Consider the following 27,222-nt stretch of genomic DNA (forward strand, 5'->3'; position numbering starts at 1 on the left):
AGGGCCTCCAGGCAACCATAAGTTGCCACTAGTTAACCCTGGGTGGAATCCAAATCAAGAGGAAGGGAGGACAAACATGGAGGATTACCGATCTCTGATGATAAAAGGGATAAGAGAATCTGTCCCTCGAGGTAGCCATATGAAGCGAGCCTTCGATGGCGCGCAAGTAAAGGATGACACCCCAGCAGCCTGGCTAAATAGATTAAGAAGGAATTTCCAATTGTATTCAAACATTGACCCTGACAGTCTTGAAGGCCAAGTCCTTTTGAAGGTACAATTTGTTACAAGATCATGGCCTTATATAAAGAGGAAACTAGAAAAAACAGAAGATTGGCAGGAAAAAGGAATGAATTAATTGTTGAAGGAGGCTTTGAAAGTGTATCTGAGAAGGGAAGAAGAAAAAGCTAAAACAAAGGCAAGAGTTATGGTAGCCATGGCTAGGGAGAGCATAGGAGCAGGCAAAAACCAGCCAAGTGGAGGTGAACTGAGGCCCCCAGCTGGGGAGAATAAAAGTAAACCTGTACCACCTTGGGTTAATATCAGGAAGCCTGGAGAGAACAGGAGGTGATATTATTGTGAGAAAACAGGGCACCTGAAAAAGGATTGTAGGAAGCTCTCACTTGATGAAGCCATAGCTCAAGAGCAAGAGACTATAGAGAGGGCCCTGAGAGGGGATAATAGTGACGATTAGGGGTGTCAGGGGCTTTATACTTTGGGGGACCCAATGAACCACCAAGAAGAGCCCCTGGTAAACTTTGAAGTGGGTCCCCATTGTGAAGAATTTGAATTCCTAGTTGACATGGGAGCAGATCGATCAAATATAAATAGACTCCCAATGGAAGTTATCATCAGGAAATGGGTCTGTGATGTATTGGGGGCAGAGGGATGACCATTTAAAGCTTCTGTAGTAGAAAATGTCGAAGTAAAAGGGAACTCCAGACAAGACAGTGTTTTACAGACTTTGTATATTTTCCATATTTGGAGTACAATTTATTAGGAAGGGACTTACAAGTCCAGTTAGGGGTGGGGATTATTCCAAAGAATGGTAGAATGGTGGTTCAAATCATGAGGCTGACTACCAAAGACATAGAAGAGATAAATCTAGAAGAATGGGCAGGAGAAGGAAACTATGGCTACCTAGATATCCCACCAATTAAAATAAAAAAGCAAGAAAAACCCCCTCCCATTTGGGTCAGGCAATACCCAATATCCCTAGAAGCCAGGAAGGGAATAGCCCTGGTGATTGAATGTCTACTAGCAGAAGGTGTCCTGGAACCATGCATGTCACCTCACAGCACCCCCATGCTAGCAGTTAAAAAGGCAGAAGGCAAATACAGGCTGGTCCAGGACCTGAGAGAAGTAAACAAAAGAGCTATTACTAGGCACCCTGTAGTATCCAATCCTTATACTCTCCTAAGTCAAATCCCGAGGGAGCATGCATGGTTTACAGACATTGATCTGAAGGATACATTTTGGGCATGCCCATTAGCTGAGGATTGCTGAAATTGGTTTGCATTTGAATGGGATTACCCCGATAAAAGGAGAAAGCAACAATTGAGATGGACACGCCTACCCCAGGGGTTTACAGAATCCCCAGATCTCTTTGGGCAGGCATTGGAAGAACTATTAGAACAATTCATTCTTGAAAATTAAATACAAATCCTACAATATGTGGATGATTTGCTAATATCTGGAAAAGAGAAAAGCGGGGTAAGGGAGACAAGTATCCAGCTTCTCAATTTCCTTGGGACCAAAGGCATGAAAGTGTCCCTGCAATTTGTAGAAACCAAAATCACTTACCTAGGGCACATAATTGGGGAAGGATACAAAAAGCTGAGCCCTGAAAGAATATCTGGCATCTTATCTATACCACCCAAAACCAAAAGAAATGTAAGGAAACTCTTAGGTCTTTTCGGGTATTGTAAATTGTGGCTGGACCAGTACACCCAGAGTGTGAGGTTTCTCCATAATAAGCTAGTGGATCCTGAACCCATACAATGGACAGCTGAAGATGAGAAGCAACTGAGTGATCTAAAAGAGAAGTTATCTTCAGCACCAATTTTAAGCCTACCTGACATTAAGAAAGAATTATATCTGTTTATAAATACAGAGGAAGGAGCCACTTATGGAGTATTGACTCAAGAGTGGGGAGGGTGCCAAAAGCCAGTAGCTTACCTGTCAAAACTATTACATCCAGTAGCTCGAGGGTGGCCAACCTGCCTAAAAGCAATAGAAGCGGCAGCTATTCTGATAGAAGAAACCCAAAAATTGACTTTGCAAGGAAAGTTTAAAATTCACACTCACATGATCTTAAAACTGTCCTGAGTCAGAGGGCCCAACATTGGCTAAAGGATTCCAGGAGACTGAAATAGGAAATTATCTTGATGAATACAAATAGTTTAGAATTGGTCACCTCATAAAGCTTAAATCCAGCACAATTTCTAGCGGGGGAACCCTTACCTGACCTAGAACATGACTGTCTAGAATTTGTAAATCTACAGACTAAAGTAAGGGGAGATCTAGAAGACTTACCTCTGCCCTATGGAAAGAGTATTTGTTGATGGGTCCTCAAGAGTAGTGGAGAGCAAAAGAAACTCAGGATATACAGTAATTGTAAGAACAGAAAGACAAAACATTTAAATTCTAGAGAAAGGGAAATTACCTCTCAACTGGTGGGCCCAGTGCTGTGAAGTATATGCCCTAAAAAGAGGATTGGATTTGTTAGAAGGAGTTAGAGGGACTATTTACACCGATTCGCAATACGGATTATATATAGTCCACACTTTCAGAAAAATATGGGAAGAGCGGGGATATTTGAATTCAAAAGGGGAGAATTTGGTACATGAAGAATTAATAAGATCTGTATTGGAATCTCTGCTTAAACCTGTAGAAATAGTGGTGGTACATATCAGGGGGATATGAAAAAGGGAGTACCTTGGAAGAAAAGGGAAATCAATTAGCGGATCAGATAGCCAAGGAAACAGCCTTGGATCCAGAGGAGCCAATAAGAATTCTCAAATTAAATAACACACCACCTGGGACAGAGAAGGGGGAAGAAGAGATATTCAGTAAAAAGAACTAAAAGCAATAAAATAATTGGGACTACATCAAGGGGAACAAGGGGAATGGCTTACATCTGATGGCCGCAAATTTTTAAACAAAGCTTTAGCCCAAAAGATACTAACTGAGATACATGGATTGACTCGTTGGGGAACCCAAGGTTTATTTGACCACTTCTTAAGGGAAAATCTGTGTACTGGGATATATGATTTAGCAAGAGCTGTAACCAAAGGGTGTATAATCTGTCAAAAGGTGAACCAGAAGGTAATGAGGAAAACTGAGCCTGAAGGGAGAGAACTAACCCTTAGACCTTTCTAAAATGCACAAATAGACTTCACAGACGCCTCCTATACAAGGTTACAAACACCTATTAGTAATAGTTGATCATTTTACTCACTGGGTAGAAGCCTTCCCAACTAAGAAAGAAACAGCAGAAATGGTTGCCAAAATAATATTAGAGCACATCATTCCCAGATATGGGCTAGTTAATTACCTCGATGCTGACAGAGGGCCACATTTTATTGCCCAAATGTTATAAGCAACAATCAGAGCCCTGAGAATGAAATGGAGATTACACGCTCCATGGCACCCCCAGAGCTCAGGGAGGGTGGAGAAGATGAACAAAACCCTAAAGAATGTGTTGACCAAATTAAATGGCTGAAACCCCAATGAACTGGCTCAAGTGTCTACCCCTTGCCCTCTTAAGAATTAGGACGAGGCCTCGATTAGACCTTGGGGTCTCCCCATATGAGATGGTGTTTGGGCTCCCTTTCGTAATAACACCATATAGCGTAGGAGATTATTCAGAAGGAGAGGCAATAAGACTTCGTGGTTTTAAAGCAGTAACTAAAAAATCACTAGAACACTTACTTATTGCTTGCTGTGAGATATGGATTAGAACAAGAGCAAAACAGGCTTAAAGCTTAAAAGGAACAAAGAAAGTTTATTAACAAAAACTACAAGAATAAGAAACCAGAATAAAACCTCCATAAAACCCTTTTTTCTCCCAACTACCCAACCATTCTGTCTCGGTTCTAGAAGACAGGTGTCTGCTAGGGAGGGCAGGAGCCTCCCTTGGAATGAAAGAATGTAGACCCCCTCCCTCCGAATTATTATAATTTTGAAATCAAGGGGCTTTCAGGCAAAGATCTGGGGATAGGAATAACAGTTCTTTACTAGTATAACCAGGCAAACAAACAACAATAATTACAGCATTAGCAAGAAAACAGAAACAGGGACCCCGTGACAGCCTTCTCGGCTGAGATGGGATGGAGGAGAGGCTTTGCTCCACAAACCCCCTCGGGCGGGCAGTCCCGGTGCTCCTGCAGGGCTCTGAGGAACAGTTGGCTGGAACAGCAGGGATGAGCAGAGATCCCAGGCTGGTGGCTGAGGTGTATCAGCAGCTCCGCGGCGGTGGCTGGCACTGCCATATGTCCCGGCAAGACAGGGGGTGTGAGGCCACCAACAAAGAGGGAAGAAGAAGAAGCAGCAGCTCCATCAGGGTGATGGCGAAATTCCCTTCTCTCTACCCCAGCAGCTCCGCGCCCAAAAAATGTCTTTCCCTGAAGCCGAAGAAAGCCAGACAAACTGTTCCCACCCTCCTTTTTTCCTGCCCCCATTCCCCCCCTGGGCCTAGCCACTCTTTGTCTTTTGTCGAGCACCCACTAAGTACCCACAGTTAGGTTGTCCCCGCAACTAATGGGTAAAAATTCCACGGGCAAGCCAGAACAAAAGGAAAAAAAAAAAGGATACCTAACCCCCAACACATTCCCTTGTTCACATGACAACATAGAGACAAAAAAACTTTGGTGGTTAAAACAGTCTCAATTCTTGCTATAGTCTTTTCATCAGTCTTTGTAGAGAAAAAGAAGTCTTCTTCTGCTAATCTATGGAGTTTTTCACAAGAAAACTATTTCCTTTATAGCTTTCTATTTCTCTGATGGCAGCTGCCTGGAAATTCTGCCATCAGTTGTCTCCTCCCATTTTGCATCACTCTGAGGTGTGTTATGGGTCAATGAGTCTAGGGATGTCATTTTTAAGGATGAGTTATTCAAAGGCAAAAGCTCTCTTCATCTGTTTTTGTGAGCCTCTCTGGAAACAGAAGTTTTCTCTTTGCCTCTTAAAGGCCACAAATCTTCAACTATTACTTCTCCCCCTCTGTTCCAGCATCTCACAGTATCACAACCACTTCACTATTTGCTCAAAATTCACACTTTGAAACACTCCATTCCTCCCCATATACTCTGTCATGAATTAAAGGAGTTTTTTTCAGAACACTACTGTCCATTTCCATAGCTTTAACAGAAAAATATTTCAGCTTATAAAGCATCTCCTTATTTTCTCTTCCCCCTCTAAAACTTAATTCCTTTCTTCACTGTCTCTGATGGTTTTATGGTGTCTCCTTACATGGTGATCACTCCCTCTCTCTCTTCCCCTCTCTCTGGGAAAAAAGGATTAACCTGCAAGTCTCATCCAGGTAGTAAAAGAGTTAGTCTTGCTCAAGCTGCAGATGTTCATGGTGTCAGGTTTCAGTTCAGCAGCAGAAACTGCAAACCCAGTCAGGCCGGCCAGCTCCGTTTGTCTCCCCACCACCCCTCCGCGGACTTGTCCGGCCTGGGGAGGGCAGGGGAGGAGGCCGAGCCAGAGTCTGTTACCTCTTCAGAAGCCGGAAGCCAAAGAGAGCAAGAAATTCCCAGGCTTACAACTTAAGGTAGGTGTTCACAGGTTGATCTCACTTTTCAATGGTCAAAACCACTGTCAGTTCTCAGAAATGGCCAGTTATTGGTCAGGAGAAAAAACTCCCATCTGCCTCCAGCAGTTTCAACTTCCCTAGCTCCCAAAGCTAATCTTAAAGGTGCAGAACTTAAAGCAGGCTATTGGGAATACCAGTATCATAAAGTCACCCCAGGACACACGTAAATACTTAGGAATTATTGGAAGGACATTAGAAAATCTCAGGAAAAAGGGATTCCTTTCCCAAACCTCTCCCCTTGATACCAATGCCCATCAGATTAACTCTGGGGATTGGGTATTGGTTAAGTTGTGGTATGGCATCCCACTAACTCCAAAATTCGAAGGTCCCTTCCAGGTGTTGCTTACCACCCACACCGCAGTACAGACCCAGAAAAGGGCTGGACTCATATCACCAGAATTAAAGGACCTGTACCACTTCCCGATGATAAACTGGATCCAGCAGCGACACCCACCAATTCCTCTGAGTGGGTTGCGATTCAAAATCCTGCAGATCTCAAAGTGACCTTTAGGAAACAGTCAAAGACTAGTTGAAAAATACCATAGACTGCGCAACTGTTATATAGATGGTGATTGTCAACTGTCATTATAAGAACTGTTATATCGATGGTTATTGCCAACTGTCATTGTAGCAACGGTTATACCAATGCTTATTGTCAACTGTTATTGTAGGGACAGTTATATTGATGGTTATTGTTAACTGTTATGGAACCAAATTATAAGATTGGAAGTTAAGGGAAAAGTATTTAAGACAGACATCTCCTGCAGAGCATTCCCTAAGGGCAAGTAAATTAATATTAAGTGGGAACTAAGAGAGGGCTCTACCATCTTTTCCAGGGAAACTCCCAGACCCAAGAGGCAAGGCTGGGTGAGGCCAAAGAGCAGGTGAGCTATGAAGCCCCCCACACCAGGAATGGCTCATACCAGAGTTTTCTGGAGCTGAACTTGGGGACGGATGCAATCTTGAAAAGAAAACAAATTATTTTCTCCTTCTCATGCTATACTCTCAAATATATCCAGAAGATACATTCATATAGTCATGTATTCTGGGCAAAGAAAACTGGAACCACCACCACCCCTTCCATCTGTATAGCTGTTCCTGGAAACAAGAGCAGCAACACACATTATTTATCCTACCTTGGATCTACATCAGACCTGAGGCAACATTAATCCAGTCACACTGAGCACCAGCCAGGGTTGCTGTTATTAATATCATGTTCCGTATCATACAGGTAACTTTTCTTTGTCCCAGGGACACCCCAGACTCCAGGGGACTGTACCTGGGGGTGACCTAGCTGTGTGGCTTTGTATCCTTCCCAGATCCCCGGGGACCCCTAAATCCATCCAGGCAGGAGCCACCCCCACCCACGTCACAGGGAGGTGGGTGGGGCAATGGTGACAAAAAGAGATACCCCAAACTTCCCTTTTCTAACCCCCAAATCACCCAAAGCGAAGGCAGTGGCATGGTGGGAACTTGATGTGGAGTGGGGGTTCCCCAAAACCCCTGGGGACTGGGGGGACAAGGGGTCCTTGGGACGTGTGGAGGTTCTTTGGCCGTGAAGGAGGTCCCTGGGCCCTGACAGGGGTCCCTGGGGTGTGTCTCCCTGGTTGTGGATGGAGTGGTCTCTGGGCCCTGAAGGGAATCCCTGGAGTGTGTGTGTGAGTCCCTGAGATGTGGAAAAGGAGTCCTTGGACCCTGAGTGGGGATCCTGGCATTCTGGTGGGGGTGTCTGGAGCGTGGATGAGAGGTCCCTGGGCCCTGAGTGGTAATCCTGGGGTTCTGGTAGTCTCTGGAGTGCGGATGAGGCATCCCTGGGCTCTGAGTGGGGTCTTTGGGATGGTGGTGGGGTGCCTGGGTGTCACGATCCGCAAGGTGGGATTCGTGATGTGGTTCTTTTAGTCGGTCTTAGAGTACAAAAGATTATCAGCAAACCAAGGACTTAAACAAAACACACTTTATTGAGTGCTCATCAGCACTAATATGCAATAGAGAGAAAAGAGGAGAAAGCAAAGCATAAGGAAAAGAGAGTAAGGGGATTATAGCTACCAACGTCAAAGTCCACTCAGCCATCCAACAACGCAGAGTCTTCTGTCCGTTGGGGAGATCTCAAAGGAAGGTAAGTTTGGGGTATAATTTTATAGTCTTTTGCAAAGCGAGGGGCGCAGGGCCAAAACCAGAGGAGACTGATGATCATTGTGATGAATTCCATTGCGCGGGGAGCAGGTGTAGGGTACAGAGCGATCCATGTCTTGCAAGTCTTTGCTCACCAGCATGAACGAGGGCAAGGTGCTGTGGAAAACCCATTGCACAGGGTACCACGCACAAACGTCTGCTCACCAGCAGGAACGAGAGCAGTGTACCGTGCAACCACCTGTAAACAATCACTTAGCAAACATCCATCTCAGCTAGGCCCAAACCCCCAAACCAAGTCCCTTGTGATATTCAGGGTCTCAGTCTCTGTCCTTGAGACGGTTGTGAGACAGATGAGGGAATCTTCGGACCGTCTCTTACACTGGGTTGTGAAGGGGGGTCTCTGCGGTACCAAGGACATGACTCATCCCACTCTCTCCCCCACTGCATCCAGGATCTCCCCAGGGTGTGTCAGGATGTGCACCCCACTGCTGGTGATGCTGGTGACACTGGTGATGGTGCCTGCAGGGGCCTCTCCCTATGGCTTCCGCAACTGCATCCATGCACCATGGGACCCTGAGCTGTTCTGCTGCATCCAGCACTTCCTGAGCACAGTGGGGGCTACAGTGGGTGACCTCCCTTCCACTGCCACATCCTTCAACCTCTCTGTCAATACCTTGCTCCAGGTGCCCCTCAGTGCCTTTGCCCACCTGCCGTGGCTCTACACCCTTGACCTGACCCACAACCAGCTGGAACTCCTGTCCTCGGGGACTTTCTGGGGCCTGTCAGCACTGGTCCACCTAGACCTGGCCCACAACATGTCAGTGCTTGGCCACAGGTACGTTCACCAGGCTGGGCAACCTGAGCACACTGTGGTTTGACCACAACCTGCTACAGAAGGTGGCCCCCAGGGCTTTCTGGCCACTGGCCACATTCAGCACGCTCTGGTTTTGGGGTGGCTGGCTCAGAGCACTGGAGCCCGTGGCCATGGCCATGGGGCATCTGACACACCTGGACCTGCTCAACCTGTGTGGCAACATGCTGTCGACACTGGGCCCAGGGCTGCCGCCCACACTGAGGGTCCCATGCCGCTGCAACAACTGCCTGGGAGCTCTTTCACGGGCCACCCTTGGGGTGATGCCCCCAGGGCTGCATGTGCTCGACCTGACCTACAACAACATCTCCAACCCCGCTCAGCTCGCTCACCTGCGCCTGCACAACCTGACACACCTACACCTGGCTGGGAACCCACTGGATGTGGTGTAGCTGCTGCGCACGGCTGGAGTCTCCCCTCACCATGTGGACATGTCAGGGCTACAGGTGGGCACAAGGGACTTGGAATACCTGTGCCAGCAGCTGACAGGACTCTGGCTGCAGAGGTTGTGGCTGCAGCACATGGGGCTCACAGCAATGCCCGACGGGGCTCTGGCCAAGTGTCCAGTGCTGGGTGCCCTGGATGTGTCTGGCAACCAGCTGCAGCAATTGGGCTGCGTAGGGCAGCTGCTGAACCAAGCACAGCATGCAACACTGGGCGAGCTGGTGGCTGAGCACAACTTGCTTCAGTGGCTGCCATCATGCCACAGGACCCTGGTTCTGCACCAGCTGCACAATTTGTCCCTGCACTTCAACCGCATCCTAGTGGCTGGTGTGGGCACCTTTGACAGTGCACCAGCCCTGTGGCAGCTGTGGCTGGATTTGTAACTTTTTTCTAAATAATCCTTTTTCTATTTCTCTGATTCTGCTGCATTTCTTCTGTATTTCTCTTTCTCTTCCTGGATTTCTCAGCCTCCTTTGGACTGAATTCTTTTAGGATCCTCCTTCGTGGGGAGTCCTGCTTATGTTAGTTCTCTAGTTTTGAAGAAAACTCCTGAGCTCGTTAGAATCTTGTTTCTCGTGTTTATTAGAAGGTCATCACAAAACTTGGCAGGTCTCTCCAGGCTAGCTGCACAAGCCTAATTCTTTGCAATATGCTACATTTCTTTCTTCTGATGGTACAACAAGGCGTTGTGGCTCACTTTGTGTCTGAATACACAAAATGGCCCCAAAATACGCAGTGCTTTTATCCTTATACTTATTTTTACCCAATTAACAATAGACACGTATATTATTTTTCTTAATGACCCAATGACCCATCACCTATGTGCTGCACTGCGCATTTTCTGTCCAATCACTTACTATTACCCAAAAACCTCTAGGAGAAGAACATGAAGAAGAAAGAAGGGACAAGAGACAACACCCTAAATCCTCCATCTTGTCTCCTGTTCTCTAAACTAACTTTTTCACCCAGTGACTTAAGAAAACTTTCTAATCTACACACACTTTTAGCTTTTTCTATCCAACTTTAACAGTTGTTTTCATGTATCACCATGAAAACATGCTCATGAATTTCATGTTATATGAAATTCAGTGTTTTTCTGGATCTTAGAACTAAGTATTAAAAACAAGGGCACACACTCTGTATCCCAGACTCCAACAGATGTGAACAGGCTGGCACAGCTGGACAGCGCAGCTCTGCGTGGACTCTATGACCTGCGGCACCTGCGCCTTGACAACAACCTGCTCACTGACCTCATGCCCGGCTCATTTGCTGACCTGCACCAGCTGAAAGACCGCAACCTGCACAACAGCCGTGTGGCCATGGTCTTCCCTGGTGCCTTCAAGGGGCTTGACAGCCTGCAGACCCTTGACCTGGGCGGGAACAACCTGTGGCACTTGGCAGCCATGGCATTCCAGGGCCCCCCACAGCTTTGCCAGCTTTACTTGGACCACAACCGGCTGCTGGAGGTGAACGCGGCTGCATTCCAGCCAGTGCAAGTGACACTGGGCGTGCTGGACCTGTGTGCCTATGCGCTGCGCTACCTGAGCTGACACCTGTGGCAGCTGCCACCTTTCCGCTACCTGCATATCCTCTATGACCAGAAGCTGAAGGCACAGGAGCCATATGGGATGTGTGTGGTCCCACAACACTTCTTCCAGGGCCTCAGTGCCTTGTGCTCACTCTACCCATCACAGAACTCGCTCTTGGCCATGCCTGCCGATGCCTTCGATGACCTGGCACAGCTGCGGTACCTGACGCTGGCTGACAGCAACAGCAGGATGGGCCACCTGCCTGCCAGCATCTTCAAGAACCTAAGCTAACTGTGTAGCCTTAACCTGGAGAGTGCAGGACTGCGCAGCCTTGGCTCTAAGGTCTTTGGCAACCTGACACGACTGAAGGAGATGCGCCAGGCCAAAAATGAGCTGTGTGCACTGGATGTGACCCTGGGCTTGCGCTTCCCCAACCTGCGCTACCTGGACCTGTGCAAAAATCAGAAACTCATTGGAGACAGGAAACTAGGAACCCAGCCAGGGGTCCATTTGTCACTTTGCATTGAAAAGGTAGGTAGGTCATAATGAGGAAAAGATGCATTCCTTCCTCCCTTCCATGACCCCTACTCATAAAAAGACCACTTACCCATTTCAAAGAACAAACTATGCTTGCTTAATTGCTTTTTTTGCTGATTAGCATATGAGGCAGAGAGTGGATGGAAACTGGGTTATATGTATTTGTATTCAATACTTCTGTAAATAAGAAGCCTGTAATTACCTGTATTCAAAGCTGTGCATATGAAGGGGTGACCCAGCACTGGTCTAGTGCTGCTAATAAACATACCACTCAGTTATTTTAAATGGCTTGAGAGTCTTTGTCCATCATAGCTGGATACTGATATTCAATCATATCTATATTTTAGTAAATAATTTTGGTGACTACGGCAGGACTCTGCTCTCTCTAGCCGAGGGGCCAGCGGGGGTCCAGGACCCCCTCGGGTGCCCACCCCGAATTTTCTGGGAGAAGGGGCTCCTGTGACCCCACTGACACCCTGGAGAAAGACCAGGAACTGCCAGGACTACAGACAAAAGGTATGTTTAAATTGAAACAGGTACCTCTGAAGTGGTGTAAAGCATATGCAGGATCAGAAGGTGGTTGGTAAGTCATAAGAGACGTCTTAAGTGCAGCGGATGCCTGTGTGGTTTTGTTTGTAAGTTTCCATGGAAAACTGGTTTCAGGAGTCTGTGCTCTAAGTTGAGACCGACAGGAGCAGTGTAAGCTGCCGGCGGTCTGTGTTTTAAGTGGTGCCAGTAGCGGCACTGAGCTGGCAGCTTGTGTTTTCAGGTTTGTGTTTGGTTTGTGGCCGGGAAGCAGCTGGGTGGGTCGCAGTTTGGATATCAGCCACAGGTTTTGGGACGAGAGAGGTCCCGTTGAGAGTTGTAAAAGAAGATGATCTTTGGGTCACAGGAATTTACGCTCTAAGTGGGGAGCAGCAGAGGCGTCAGAAAGTGGTGTTAGCTGCCAGTGGTTTCTGTTACGAACCGAGAAGGGCTCGAGCGGAGTGATCTGTGTAACAAGCCGAGAGGCTCAGCAGGGTGATTTGCAGCAGCCAGTGGTCTGTCCGCCCTGAGCCGAAAGGGGCTCGAGCGGCAGAGCTGGCAGCCACAGGCTTTTTTTGTATTTTGGCTTCGCAGCAGTGGCAGCTGCGGGCTTTGTTCGGGGTTTAGGCTGCATCCCAAGTGGCGGAGGATGAGTGGTTAACAGCAGCAGCGGCGGCTGTGCCGTCTGTGTGCACTCGGGCCGTGTATGTGTGCTTAAGCTCTGTGTATTCATGACGTTTTATGTATATTTTGGACTGCATGCTTTTGGAGCATGTTGGTGATTGACCGAGTATGTTTTGGTCTGTGTGTGTTTGTGTTGTGGAAGAGAATTTTGAGGTGTGTTTTTGGTGAAAAAGGGAGGTCGCCCCTTCCCACACGGAGGGAGCCGGCGGCTCCGAGACATAGGTCCGGCACCAGCTGAAGGATCTGACCCATGGCTCTGGGAAGCGCTGCAAATATAGTCCACACGGTACTCCACGCAATTTTAGTTTGGCGGCGGCAATTGGCGTAACTTGAGAAATAAATTGTTTTGTTATTGTCTGTGTGTGTCCTGAAGGGTGAGCAAAAGTGTGTTTGAGACACTTTTGTGTTTGAGCAAAAGTGCATGTTTGAGACGTGCTATTAGCACCGGGTGATTGTGGTAGTCTACGCTTCCACTTAGGGCAACCACAAGTGGCTAGAGAAGGATGAAGTGTTTTCAGGTGTATGTTTGGTTGCGTGAACCCCTTTAATAAAAAGTTCCCCCCCCCCCCCCCCGCCATGGTTTGGTGTGGTGTAGTAAACATTTTTTGAGGAAACGCTGCCATCTAGTGACAAAAGTTATAATTGCATACTGCCACCCTTTTCTTATCTAAGGTTCTATGCCTAGGAATAAGGGGGACTAGGAAGCCGGTGTGAAAGAATTTTTCTGTTTAAGGAAAGGCTGTGATTGCAGCCCGTGGGTTGTTTCACTGTGTTGTTTGTCAGGAACCTTGGGTCCGACAATGGGTATTAAAGTGGAGGAGCCCTAAGAGAGGACTTTGTTTTCTTTGTTGTTTAGAAGAAAATAAAGCCACCCAGATAGCGATAAAGGTCTTATTGATAACTGGTGAAATAGCACACCGCAGTGGTAAGATATTTGAGCTATTAGAGAATGGAGTCTCAGGGACCCTACAAAAAACAATTGAAATCCTTAGGGTTGAGTGTGCTTAGTACACTCAGGTACCAAAATATTACAAAGTGAAGCTTCAAAGTTCGGACAAAGTAAAGAGATGTCAGGAGAAAAAGAACTTCCAGCATGGGGGAAAGAGGGGGGGGGAGCAATGAGATTCCTAAGAGTAGCCCCTTAGGATGCATTTTAACACACTGGAAAGAGTTGTTTGCCTTTGATGGTACAGAAACCAAGAGGGAGCTTGTTAAGTTTAGTACATAATGGTGATCACTTTATAGGCTTGACAGAGGTGTGAGGTGGCCAGCAAATGGTACACTGGACTGTGATACATTATTGCAGTTAATGCTTTTTCTCTAGCATCAACAGAAGTGGTTGGAAGTGACTTATGCTGGTATGTTTTTTTCTCTTTGGGGTTACCCCGAGTGGCAGAGAGATTGTGAGATTAGACCACCATCTGATCCCTTGGTATTGGCCCTTGAGAAAGAATAAAACTAACAGGTGTTGTAGTGTATGCTCAATAAATCAAAGATGCACACACCCTGACAAGGTATACCAAATGGAGGCTTTGGAACAAGAAACAGCAGACTTATTTAGACCACCCCCTAGAAGGCAAGAAAGAGGGAGGGTGGAAGAAGAAGTAAGCTCAGAACCATCATCAACTCCAACCTCCCCCACTCTGACTTCCCCCACTTCATCTGGGGCCGCATCCTTCTTCAAAAGGACAGCAATTAAGGTAGGAATTTCCCCACCAACTCCCGAACTAAGAGAGCCAACAAGGCTACACTCACCACAAGCTAGCAGTGACAGTGAGAGGGATGAACCTGGATGTGGATAGGATTTCTGAGCCTGAGAGAAATTTAGGCCTGTCAGGGGCTCATCTGTTCTTAAGGAACAGTTCCTGGGAACAGTTTGTCTCCAGAATTGTGTTATTGTAAAGAGAAAATATTTCCCAAAACAATATTGAGCAGATGTCCTTGATGTGTTTTCTCTGGTCCCACCAGTGGGACCAAAGGGGGTGTTGTTCTTTCTACCAATTAGGGTAACCTGGTTGGAAAAGCTATAAAAGGTTAGAGAGCCTCGCAATAAAAAGGCTTCTTGCCTCACAAAAATGGCTGCAGTGTGCATGATTTCTGAGGACCTTCGCTCAATATTTAGTGTTCTCTAGCAACACCTGGACCTTCCTCGTTAAGTCCCAAACCTCCCAAGATTCCTTTACCAAGTCCTATAGCATCATGGACCCAAAAACAAGCCAGAGAGGTCATACAAGTACCTCTAAGAGAAGCAGTAACGTCTGATGGGACAACAAGGCTAGTCAAGGGCAACCTGAGCTTTAGGTGGGGATGGCTTAGGTTGGGGAAGAATCCTGCTCCGTTCGTAATTTCAGAAGCCTCCTCTAGGCCACATGACCCTGGACACAAACAGCAGCCCTTTTCCATCTGAAACAAAACTCAATCCCCCAGGTTCCTGATATCCGATTGTCAGAGGCGTTTGGCACTCCAAGGACAGCCCGAATTCAAGGTGAAGATGGCTTGGGTTCAGGAGGAATCCTGCTCCATTAGCAATTTTAGAGGGCAGAAATCCGATTGCGTCAATGTGTCCCTGGACATGAACGGCCACCCTTTTCCATATTAAACGAAACTCAACCCCTCAGGTTCCTGATATTCAATTGTCAGAGGCTTTTGGCACTCCAAGGGCAGCCCCAGTTCTAGGTGGGGACAGCTTGGGTCAGGGAAGAATCCTGTTCTGTTCATAATTGTTGGAGGCAGAAGCCCGATGTCGTCAACAGACCCCTCGACATGAAAGGTCAGACATTTTCCAGGGGAAGAAAATCTCAACCCCCCAGGTTCCTGGTGTCAGTTTTTCAGAGGAGTTTATCACTCTAAGGACATCCCGAGTTCTAGATGGGGACGGCTTTGGGAGGAATCCTTCTCCATTCCTAATTTCTGGAGGCAGAAGCACACTTGCAACCACGAGCCCCTGGACACGAATGGTGGCCCTTATCAAGAGGAAACCCAACCCCCCCCCACACACAAGATGCTTGGCTGATGCAAGCTTGTCAGAGGTGTTTTCACTCCAAGGGCAGCCTGAATTCTAGCTGGGGGTGGCTTCGGTCTGGGAGGAATCCTGCTCCATTCATAATTTCCGGAGTCAGAAACACACTCGGGGACGTGGGTCCCTAGGCAAGAACAGCATCCCTTTTCCATGGTAAAGAAAACTCACCTCCACCATGTTCTTGTTGTCAGTTTGTCAGAGGCATTTGGTACTCCAAGGGCTGCCCGAGTCCTAGGTGGGGACAGCTTGGGTCAGGGAAGAATCCTTCTCCGTTCTTAATTTTCGAAGGTAGGTGCATGCTCGAGGCCCTGGGCCCTTGGACACGAATGTGTATGTTTTGTTGCATGAACCTCTTTAATAAAAAGTTCTCCCCTTCACCTCCCGCCGTGGTTTGGTGTGGTAAATATTTTTGAGGAAACTCTGCCATCTAGTGACAAAAGCTAAAATTGCATACTGCTATTGGGAACGTTCTGTTCTCCTCCTCCACAATGCCAGCTTTTTCCCTTCTCAGAGGAGCACATGTACATAAAGGTAAACAGATTCCTTCTGTCACACCAGTATTTGGACCTGAGGAAAGTAGCAGTTTTCTTTCCAGCTTTTCTACAGTTTTGATTTGGAGGTAAGAGTCCCATTTTAGGTATCCAGTAATTCTTCAGAAATTTATAGAAAAAAGCCATAAAAATACAACAAAATCTCATTCTCCCATAAGTAGTTATTTAGAGGCATCTTTCTTTTGTTTCATACTGGAATTAAAAATGTTATTTCTGTGGGGTTTTTGTTGTTTTCTATATATTGTGTGTTTCTTAATAACTCACAATGAATTGTGCTGTTTGCTCTGTGAGCACAATAAACAGAATATCCTGCCCCAGCTAGCTTACATTCATCTTTGAATTTAGATTACTAATGTTGAGTTCAACTGAAGTATTTTAGGAACAGCAACTTCTAAAATTCCATTTTCACTGCATGTTTGGGCTACAGGCTGACTGTTCCTGGTGGATGTTAGTGGTTAAATTTGATAGGAATGGAACTTGAGAAGTCCAGAACAAGCTATGGTGAGTCCTGAGCTGGCACTCACAGGGAACCAGGGCTTTGTGCTCTTAAGAGCTAGTACTATTTAGAAATGTCTAAATGTCTGATGGTGGTATTTTTCTTCCAGATGGTGGCTTCCAGTACAAAACAGAGTGTGTGGATCCTCAGATTTCTTGGGCAAGGGCTATGTGGCAGACATTGCTATGAGCTTTATGACTACTAGAGGATTTTCTGGGTCATTTTTTCCTTTTTCAACAATCCTTTGTGTGATGAGGGCTCCCAGGTAAGAATTTCAAAAGAAAGCACAAAAAAAGCCCAAACCACAGAAGTTTGCACAGCTTTGAAATCTCAAGTACAAAGCAGAAAGGAGCAGCTGACTCTGCCTTTGCCCTCTTGCAAATCTGTTCCTTGTTGATTTTGTGTATGTGTGGAGGGGGAAATAATTGCTTGTGTCTAAACCAGTCACATCCTTATCCCCTGAAATTGGACCAGGTTCCTGCCATCATGGAGCCTCATGTGGGTACTGTGGTTTTGCTCCTACAGTCAGGGTATTTTCTTTTTTGGGGTCTCTATTCCCCAAGCAGCACATTTGTTACCTGAGCAGTGCTTCAGCAGGAGGGAAACACGTGCCAGGAGCTCTCAGGTTTGGGAGCATCCACCCTGAGTATTTCAGGTATCAAAACCTTGGACAAAAAGATAAAATTCTTGCTACCTGAAGACTTCTTGTAAGAGTAGCACCTGTGGTATGAAACTCTGAACAGAGAATGTCTTTCCTTCCCTGGAGTTGCTGAGAACAGGTGGTGTGCGTTTTCCCTTGAAGTTGATCAGATACCAGTCAAATGGCTAATTCTAAGTTAGATAATTAGATCCTGACTATAAAAGAACAAGTTCTATTTTCTGCTTCAGAGTTGTATTCTGCAGATACTACAAAGTGCTGCCTGTGTCACCAGAGCTGCCTATGAGCTGATACAGGATCACAGCCTCCTCACGTGGGTACTGCACAGCTTAGAGAAAAGGCAGCCAGAGAAGTACAGAAGAAATGGGAACAATTTTACTGTCCATAGTAGAATAATTATGTGACTGAGTATGAAAGCAAGAGTGACAGACAGGGAGACAGGGGCACCAAGGGCTGTACTGGCAGAACTTGCTGAACTCAGAGGTGTCCCTTGTGGTTTTGAAAACAGAATCAAGATGCTTTCAGGTTGTGGTAGGAAGGATGATGGTGGAGGGGCTTCATGATTTGGAAAACATTTCCTTGAAAAGCTGAGAAAGCAAAATGGCACCTTGTATTGGTGTCTTTACCTTTTAAATTTCAAGCACCCTTGTCGCCCTGAAAACTCAGCTTCTGAGCTTGCTGACATGGTTTTCTAAAGACTTTCCCAGGACAGTAACTGTAAACATAGATATGTGTACATTCTTTCTGTTACACGTCTTCTGATGGGCATCTCTCATGGCCAGTGCAGTGAGAAAGTGTTATCCTGACCATCCAATCCCTGGCCGTGGTCAAAAGCCTATAAATCCTGGGAGGAAAAATAAACTCAGCTCTTTCTTTCACCACACCTCGACCTATGTCCGCGTGATCTATTCATCTTCAGCGGTAACACACCCTCAGTTCAAATCTTGTCACAGGACCTGCTGCACAGGAAGTGGCACAGTAATGGATCTGAGCTGTCTGGAACATGCCTCCTCCCCTTGCCTCTCCCTCACATGTATACACATACACAGAAGATCTCTCCTGCATAGAGTGCCCTGACAGGTTCAGGCCAGTGCACCAAAAGTGCATGAGAATATGGTCCCCTGTGGGTGATGGACAAGCTGCTGGTGAGAATCTGCCTTCCAAATGTGGTTTTCTTCTTTTTGTTTGCTTGGTTGATTTGGTTTGGTTTTGGTTAGGCTTGTTTGGCTGGTTTTGTTTCACAGGTTTCTGGAAAGCAAGATGATAAATAAAATTATTTCCTTACTCCATACTCTGTGGCTAACAAATGTAGGAGATGAGAGAAAATGAGAATCAATCCCAGGAGAACAGGAAACTTCTTCCTATTCAGTTTGTAAATGAATTTCCGTATGTTTTGGTCACGTTCATCAAACATGTTCGGTAAGTCCTTTGTTTTGTTTTTTGCTTTAGTGGGTTTGCATTTCATCCTCTGTCCAGTTTGAACTTTATTAAGGCCAGGAGGATTTCTTTATCTCTGGTAGATTAATGCCTTTTTTCACCTTCAATTTGTGTGTTGAGTAGTGAATTTGGATGAGATTTCTTTGACAGGAGTATTTAGGTGTTTGAATATATGGGGAATAAAGTAAAATTTGATGCACTGCTGCTGTCAAGTCCTTAATTCCTGGCCATTCTGACAGTAAGGATTAAAACCTGTACTTATTAATTAGCATGCAGGAAAATACATGGCCCTTGTGTTTTCTTTTGACAGGACTAATGTAGATCTGGTCAAGCTGACTGAGTTCTTCAGCACCCTCAGCTCTGTGTTGGAATACCGTGCTGTTGTTCTTGTTGAGGCTTTTAGGGAGATGAGGTGTTTCACGGTCAACGACAGCATCCTCTCCAGCAGGGACATGCTGCTGCTGCTGCTGCTGCCGCTGCTGCCACTGCACAAGTGGAGCATTGTCAGGAAAGACCTGCAGCTGCAGGCCCTGGCTCAGAAGTACCAAAATAAAGAATTGCTCAGTAAGAGCTACGATACTTCAAGGAAGGCATCTTTTGTTGCAGCTGTTACAGACCAACAGTACAAGTGAGGCAAACTTCTCTGGAAATAGTACTAATACCTTCTGTCAGACTGGTGTAGCTTGAGGGAGGAGGAAAGGAAATGGAAAAGTGTTTTTCAGATCTTCCTTTCCTAATCCTAAAGTGATTTCTAACCTTTCTAGCCTTAACACAATTTAGAAGCTTTGGAGAAACACAGTTGAAAAAGCGAAAGAGCTTTAAAATTAAACTTAGTTGCAAATCTCATGACAGGCTTTGAAAAATGTTATTCTTTTATGAAATCTTAAAAGAAAAAGTGCCTGGAGGCTTTGTGCTCAAAGGTTTGAATCATTCTGAGTGTGGATGGGGGTCTCAAAGTGATGTGTAAGTAAAAACAATAAATAAATAAAGCAAGTGAAAATTAAATAGTTGACTTTTCTTGTCATCAGTTTTAAAGAAAGGAAAAATAGATCAGAACTTGTGTAACTCCTTGTTCTCCCTGTGAAAAAAAAGTGCAAGGAACTTGGGCATGGGAGATCTTAAACCAACACTGGTTTCCTGCAGCAACAACTGCTTTTGGTGCACATTAAAGCTTCTGTAGGTTTGTTTAAATGTTCTGTATCAGTTAAGAAAGTATCATGTATTTAAGGGATACTGTAAAAGCTTTAACTTTCCTAAAGTTTTTCTCATCCTTTAAAACTCCTCAGAAAGACATGAAGAGAGTTTTTGGAACTTACGGTGTTGTGTGGGTTGTGCTGCTCCAGGCTTAAGGAGCTTCTCTCATCTCCAGGCTGGGTCATCCAGTTTGGAATAGGGTTCCAGCCTGGAGTGCCTGGGAGCTCCCGGAGCCCCTTTGACCAGAGCAGGCTCCGGGAGGCTGCTAAACGAGGCTGGTGCTTGCAATTGTAACAACTGAATCAAGGCAGGAGAGCACCTTACCTGCACCATTTTGTAACGGGAAAATCCTTTGGAGTATCAGTTGTTTGTTTTGCTGGTGATTTTCTTCCTCTAGAAAAGATTAAAGACAAGAACAAACCTCAAGCATCATCTCATGTGTATCGTCACACTTGGAAAAAGAATGAGGTGGAAGATGACACTGCTGCAGACGTGGAAGTGTCTGAGCTGGAGAAATGCCAAGAACATTGGAATTCCATACTTGCCCATTGGGACCCTGTTTTCCCAGCACCAGCCTCCACACAAGGAGGAGAGACCCTCAGACACGGTGAACCTGGGGCTGAGGCAGTGGCTTTAGCCTGAGCGTCCACTCACGTCATCACAAAGTGGCTGGTGAGGTCCCTGGCTGGGCAGAGCCTCCTCAGGGAGCAGAACGTGTCACCATCGCTGAGGTGGCTGCGGAACCAGGTCCTAGCCCACCTGGCAGGCAGGAGATGCTCAGGAATGAGACAAGGAGGAGCAGTGTCTTACCTATAACTGTAGGAACATAAGTATATAATATTTCTGCTTAATGTTTGTGGACCTTCATCATTACATTAAGCCAAACCCATTCCAAGCCTGCAGATTGAAATCTTCAGCATCTGTAGAATTTTTGATTTTTCCATTGCCCACACAACTCATTCGTGCAAGTGTCGTGCAGGGAAAGAAGCCAGGAGAGATGCACTTTCGCAGCATTAATTCTCCTGTGGCCAAGACTTTCAACACAGCACCACAAGCTGGGCGACGACAAGGGCACATGAAGCAAATGCTTTTTCCTGGCGTATTTTGCTGTGCCACGCTCTTCTGCGACTCTTTAGTGCTTGCAAATTCGAATGTGCGTGCTGGTGCTTTGAGCTGACACAGAGCGCAGCCATCTGACAGTAGATTTCAAGATGTGCAAGAAAGAGCTGGGCCGTTTGAATGTGCTGCAAATCCATGTTTGCACAAGTTGCAGGGCCAAGGTCCTGATAAATGTGTTCTCCTGGCACAGTTTCTCCTTGCCAGATGCAGTTGAAGATCTTTCCACTTGGATTCATACCAAGAGACTCAGATTGCAAGGCTCCGGAGCTCTGAGGAGGTAACTGCAAGAGGCGAGTGTCTTTCGGCAGAAGCAGGGTACCGGAGCACTTGGCAGCCGGCACAGCGAACCATGTGTGTGAGATGGCACCAATTTGTGTCTGGGAGCGGCAAAGCGTGAGCGCTGATAAAAGGTGAACGAAGGCGCTTAGCAGCCAGCTTGTGTGCAAAGCTTTCGGACTGCAAGAGGAACATAGCTGTGGCTAGCCTGCTTCCCGAAATGACGTTAGCTGTCGTCTGGAAGAAGTTCAGCCACAGCTTCTTTGTGCTGCTACCTATTCCTGGGTGACAACAAGGACACATGAAGCAAATGCTTTTTCCTGGCCCATTTTGCTGTGCCACGCTTTTCTGTGGCTCTTTAGTGCTTGCAAACTTGAACGTGCATGCTGGTGCTTCGAGCTGACAAGGAGCACAGCCATCTGACAGCACATTTCAGGTTGTGCAAGAAAGAGCAGTGCCGATGAATGTGCTGAAAATCCGTGTTTGCGCCAGTTGCCACGGCAAGCTCCTGACAAATGTGTTCTCCTGGCACAGTTTCTCCTTGCTAGACACAGTGGAAAAACTTTCCGCTTGGATTCGGACGACGAGACACAGAAGCTGGGGCTCCGGAGCTCGGCAAGGAGTACCTGTAAGGCTGTCTTCTATCTCAGAGGATTGTTTTGATTCCTCTTTATGATTTCCCAGGCCGCTTTCTCAGGCAACAGTGAGAAAGTTATGCGGCCTGTTTTTCCACAGGCACTGTGCTCCCTGCTTGCTGCTCACATTTAGTAACCATATTTAATCACTCGAAGGTTCCTCCACTTGATGACATTCCTCCTGGTCACGGCCTTTGGTTTGCCTGTTGGCTTGGTTCTGCTTTTGCAATTGCAGGTCAGGACAGACACGCTTTGTAGGAACCCAGTGCACCCCATTATCTGTGGATATACATGCATACCCACAACTTGGAGCGATAAGTTCAAATGGGCTTTCCCACTGCTTGGTGGTCAAATTTCGCATCCGAACATTCGCTCAAGGCTGATGCGTCTCGCCCGAAGCCTGCAAAGAAAGGTGATGGTTCAAGATAACAGGGTTATTTGAATTCTGCAGCACCGTAAGATGATTGACCGTATACAAAGCTTTTGCCAATCGACTTTGCAGGGTTTCACCCTGCATTCCCTGTTTTTGTTTTTGAAGAACCTGCTTCAGAGTACCATGAGCACGTTCAACAATGGCTTGACCAGTTGGAGAATGTGGAATGCCAAATTTGTGTGAAACACCCCACATCTGCATAAACTGCCACGCTGTCATGGTTTTAAAGCAGTAACTAAAAAAATTACTAGAAAACTTACTTATTTCTTGCTGTGAGATATGGATTAGAACAAGAGCAAAACAAGCTTAAAACTTAAAAGGAATAAAGAAAGTTTATTAACAAAACTACAAGAATAAGAACACCAGAATAAACCTCCAGAAAACCCTTTTATCCCCCACTACTCAACCATTCCCTTGTTTACATGACAACATAGAGACAAAAAAAACTTTGGAACTTTGGTGTTTAAAACAGTCCCTGCTAGAGTCTTCATCAGCCTTTGTAGAGAAACAGAAGTCTTCTTCTGCTAATCTATGGAGTTTCTCACAAGAAAACTATTTCTGTTATAGCTTTCTATTTTTCTGATGCCAGCTGCCTGGAAATCCTGTCATCAGTTCACTCCTCCCATTTCACATCACTCTGAGGTGTGTATGGGTCAATGAGTCTAGGGACATTATTTTAAGGATGAGTTATTCAAAGGCAAAAGTTCTCTTCATCTGTCTCTGTGAGCTTCCCTGGAAAACAGAAGTTTTCTCTTTGCCTCTACAATGGCCCCAAATCTTCAACTATTACTTCTCTCCCCTCTGTTCCAGCACCTCACTGTATCACAATTACTCCACCTTTTGCTCAAAATCCACACTTTGAACACTCCATTCCTCCCAATATACTCTGTCATGAATTAAAGGAGTTTTTTCAGAACACTATTGTCCATCTACATAGCTTTAACAGAAAAATATTTCAGCTTATAAAGCATCTCTTTGTTCTCTCTTCCCCATCTAAAACTTAACTCTTTTCTTCACGGTCTTTGATGGTTTTATGATATCTTTTTCATGTTGATTGTCTCTCTCTCTCTTTCTCTCTCTGGGAAAAAGGAGTAATCTGTACGTCTCATCCAGATAGTAAAAGAGTTAAAATAGTCTTGGAAAGCTGCAGATGTTCATGGTGTCAGGTTTCAGTTCAGCAGCAGAAACTGCAAACCAAGCCAGGCCGTCCAGCTCTGTTTCTCCCCCCCCCGCCCTCTGTGGCCTTGTCCGGCCTGGAGGGGGGGGGAGGGGGGGGGGGGGGCGGGAAGGAGGCCGAGACAGAGCCTGTTACCTCTTCAGAAGCCAGAAACCAAAGAGATCAAGAGAGCCCTGGCTTTACATCTTAAGGTGGTGTTCACAAGTTGATCTCACTTCTGAATGGTTAAAACTGCCGCCAATTCTCAGAAATGACCAATAATTGGTCAGGAGAAAAGACTCCCATCAGCCACCAGCAGCTTCAACTTCCTTAGCTCCCAAAGCTGTCTTAAAGGTAAAGTCACTCTATGACACACACTTTCTGTGAGGTGTAAGCAGGACCATTATCGGTCTTCACAGTAGAAGATATTCCTAGCACGGCAAAAGCCTGCCTCCAATGGGTAAGGACATCGAGAGTTTTTTCTCCAGTGTGAGCAGACGCCCGCATGGCAGAGGAGAAAGCATCAATAGACACATGCACATACTTGAGCCTTCCAAATTCAGTAACTTGGGTAACATCCATTTGCCAATTTCCAAGGCCTTGAGACCTCTTGGGTTTACGCCCGCCGGTAAAGGCGGAGCAAGCGCGTGACAGTCATCACAGGAATTGACAACGTCACCAGCCTTAGCTGGAGTCAACTGAAACTGCTTTTGCAATGTATGTGCATTTTGATGAAAGAATTCATGCAATGCTCTGGCTTGTGCTAGTACATCAGGCTGAGGTGCTACCCATGCAGGGTTAGCCAACTTGTCAGCCCTGGCATTACCTTCTGCTATGAAACCTGGCAGATTGGTACAGCTTGTAACTTGTTCTTGAACCAAATCTCGAAGGGCAACTACATTTTTTTCTGGGAGGGGCCACTGGTTTTCCCAGGTGGGTTTGTCCCCCTGCCCCCCATAAAAGAGGTGTGGAACACTGTGTGCCCTTCGTCACAGTGGTCCCCATCAAAAATCCATTCCCATCCGAACCTCCCAAGCCGCCACTACATCCCACCCCCAGAGGTTAGCAATAGCTGTGGTGACATAAGTCTGAACCGTAGCCAATTGTCCCTCTGAGTTCGTGATCTGCACTGTCCTCTGGCTTATGAAGCAACTGGCCGTTCCACCCAACCCTGCGACAGGCAACTCCACAGGATCCAGAGGTCACTGCGGGGGTCACACAGAGAAGGCCAGGATAGTGACGTCAGCACCCATGTCAATCAGGCCTTGCAGGTGGCTCTCCAGCAGGGTGGCACCAGGGAGGCAGAGGGTGCACCACATCTCAGGCCTTTTGTCAGTCAGGGTCGCAGTCTAGTGCACCTGAGGTGGTCTAGTTGATCCAAAGCAGCTGTCCCCTCGACACCGGCTCGCAGCCCTAGAAACTGAGGACTTGAAAGGCACAAGTTGAGCAATGTGTGTTTTCTCAGGGATGGTGAGGGGAGGGGTGGACGTGGAAACCATAGCACAAATTTGTCCTGAATAATCAGCATCAATAAGCCCCAGATGCACAATGATACCCTGGAGGGTGTCTCTTGACCTTCCCATTGGGAGAGCACTCTTACCCTCCCCCAAGGGTCCAAAGGCATCCAAAGGAACTCTGTGCACTTCGCACGAGTCCAAGGCTACTGTTGCTGCTGTGCAGACATCAAGTCTGGCTGAGCCACGGGTGCTGGCCACAAACCAGCTGAGCAGACGTGCACCAGCTTCGGGACATGGGGAAAAGCTTATGCCTTCGTGCATTTCCCCAAAGCGCTCAGCTTTGTGTTTCCGGGATTTGGCAAAGGCTGGCCTTTAGCATCTAGTTTGGCTGTGCAAGCCTCTGCATAGTGGTTTGGCTTTCCACACCAACTGCACAGAAACAAGGGAGTTTTCCTTTTCTGCTTCTGTCCCCTGCTTTTTGGTGGCTGTTGCTGTTACCTGCTTCTGCTGCTTACCCTTTGGCCCTTTTGAGGATGCTGGTAAGGCAGTAGCCAAGGCAGCTATCTCATAATCTGTGTTGCCTATATTAGCACAAGCCTGAACCATCTCTGGTAAGGATGGATCACCTGGGAGGGTCTCTATCACCCTCCTACAGTCATCATTGGCATTGCTTCTTGCAAGCTGTTTGACCAGTAGCTTTCTCAAGTCAGGATCGTCCACCTGTTTCTCCAAAGATGCATAGTTGTCAACAAACTGCATATAAGGTTCCTTAGCCCCTTGGACTACAGTGACAAACCTCTGTTTTGGAGCTGCTAACTCTATAGTTTTAATCAGATCTACAATGCCTGTCTGCTGGCACTGATCCAGCATCTGTGGGTGGAAGGTAACCTGGAAATCAGGGTCAGAAAAATTCTCAACCCCTGTCAACAGATCCCTTCCAACCTCATACCTGGGGTCATGGTGAGACAGTTGGCGATTATGTGCAGCTACTTTCATGGCCAGCTGACTCCAATTTGCTTCAAAAACTTCAAGCTGGACAGGCTGAAATAACACCTGAGCAAGGTGCCTAATGTCATATGGTACTAGTGGCTCAGAGTTAATGACTTGAATCATCTGCATTACCTCTGAGGAACCTAGACCATATCTAGCCACCTTGTCTCTCATGTCCAAAACAGCTTTGAAGGATATAATCTGATGCGTGTTAGGTTGCCCTGTTTGAGGATTTCCCTTAACCACAGGGAAAGCCTGGAGACCTCATTGTGAGGTCACAGCATCTCTTTGATCCTGCCCCATAGACGGCACAGGAGCAGAGACAGGCATCTGGTTGGAGTTTGCGTGTCCTGTAACAGATTGTTCTTCGCAGAATGTGAAAAGTCAGGAAAATTACCCTCAGTTCCCTTAAAACGCTCAAGGAGATCCCATTTTCCCATTTGCAAAGCTTTTTCTTTGACCTCATCCCAAAACCGTCTTGGATCTCTGGGACGCACTGTGACCAGGCACGATGGGAGTGTCCAATGGGTGCTGGAATGGGGACCCTCTCGATGTCCTCCACTCCGAGCAGACACCCCTAAGCGGCAGCGTCACGGCAAGCCCCTATTGTAAACAAGGGAGGTTCTGACGCAGCTGCTCCGACACCAGCAGCAGCCTGGGGAGTGCCCCCGGCAGCGCCAGCTGCTGGGTCTGTGGCAGCCTCCGCTGGGTCTGCAGTAGACCCAGCCAATCCATCCAAACCCTGCTCGCAGGAGGGAGGGAGTGGCGCTGACAGAGAGCCGCCCCCTCCCCCACTTGGTGCTACAGACACCAGCGCCAGTAGAGTGGACGGGCTCAAAGGAGCCCCAGCACCGTCCATGTGGGTGGTGCCACCCCTGCATCTCCCAGCCTCTGCCGCGCAGGATGGGGGGGGGGCGCGAAGGAACACGGTTCCAACAAAGGACCCACACCATCCGCGGTGGTGGTTAAGCCGCTTGTTCCGCTTGTGTTCCCTGCCCCCTCCAAGGCGCGGGGTGCCGCGGTGCTCACCAAGCTTCTGCGCCATCCGTGGCAGCAGCGGCGGCTCCAGCGCTCCCGCCCACGCTGGGAGCGGAGCTAATCCCTCCGGCCCCTGTGGCCGCGACAGCGGCGGCCGGGTCGGTTCCGCCACTTCCACCTGGGCCCGCGCTGCCGGCCCCCCTGCTCAAAGGGGCCACGCGGAAAGGAACGGCGAGCCAGTTCACACGGGGCAGAGTGAGGTCGCCCCATTCCCTACAGGCGCTAGAT

At 47.1% G+C, this 27,222-nt stretch overlaps 1 protein-coding gene and 1 pseudogene across 1 annotated transcript; one reads left to right on the forward strand and one right to left on the reverse strand.

Moving 5' to 3' along the window:
• Positions 1–8,371: 8,371 nt before the first annotated feature.
• LOC102105893 (uncharacterized) lies at positions 8,372–19,328 on the forward strand (annotated as a pseudogene).
• A 1,212-nt stretch (positions 19,329–20,540) lies between these two features.
• LOC148183401 (endogenous retrovirus group K member 8 Gag polyprotein-like) lies at positions 20,541–26,085 on the reverse strand. Its single transcript, XM_088061469.1, has 3 exons — positions 25,482–26,085; positions 21,329–21,566; positions 20,541–20,649 (listed from the first exon to the last, which is right to left on the reverse strand). Exons 1-3 carry the CDS (start codon positions 26,083–26,085, stop codon positions 20,541–20,543), a joined length of 951 nt encoding a protein of 316 aa, XP_087917595.1.
• Positions 26,086–27,222: the final 1,137 nt, after the last annotated feature.

This window comes from Pseudopodoces humilis, chromosome 12 (assembly GCF_049639895.1).
Source record: "Pseudopodoces humilis isolate 2021_Gansu_Grassland_sample_001 chromosome 12, ASM4963989v1, whole genome shotgun sequence".
Taxonomy (NCBI): Eukaryota; Metazoa; Chordata; class Aves; order Passeriformes; family Paridae; genus Pseudopodoces; species Pseudopodoces humilis.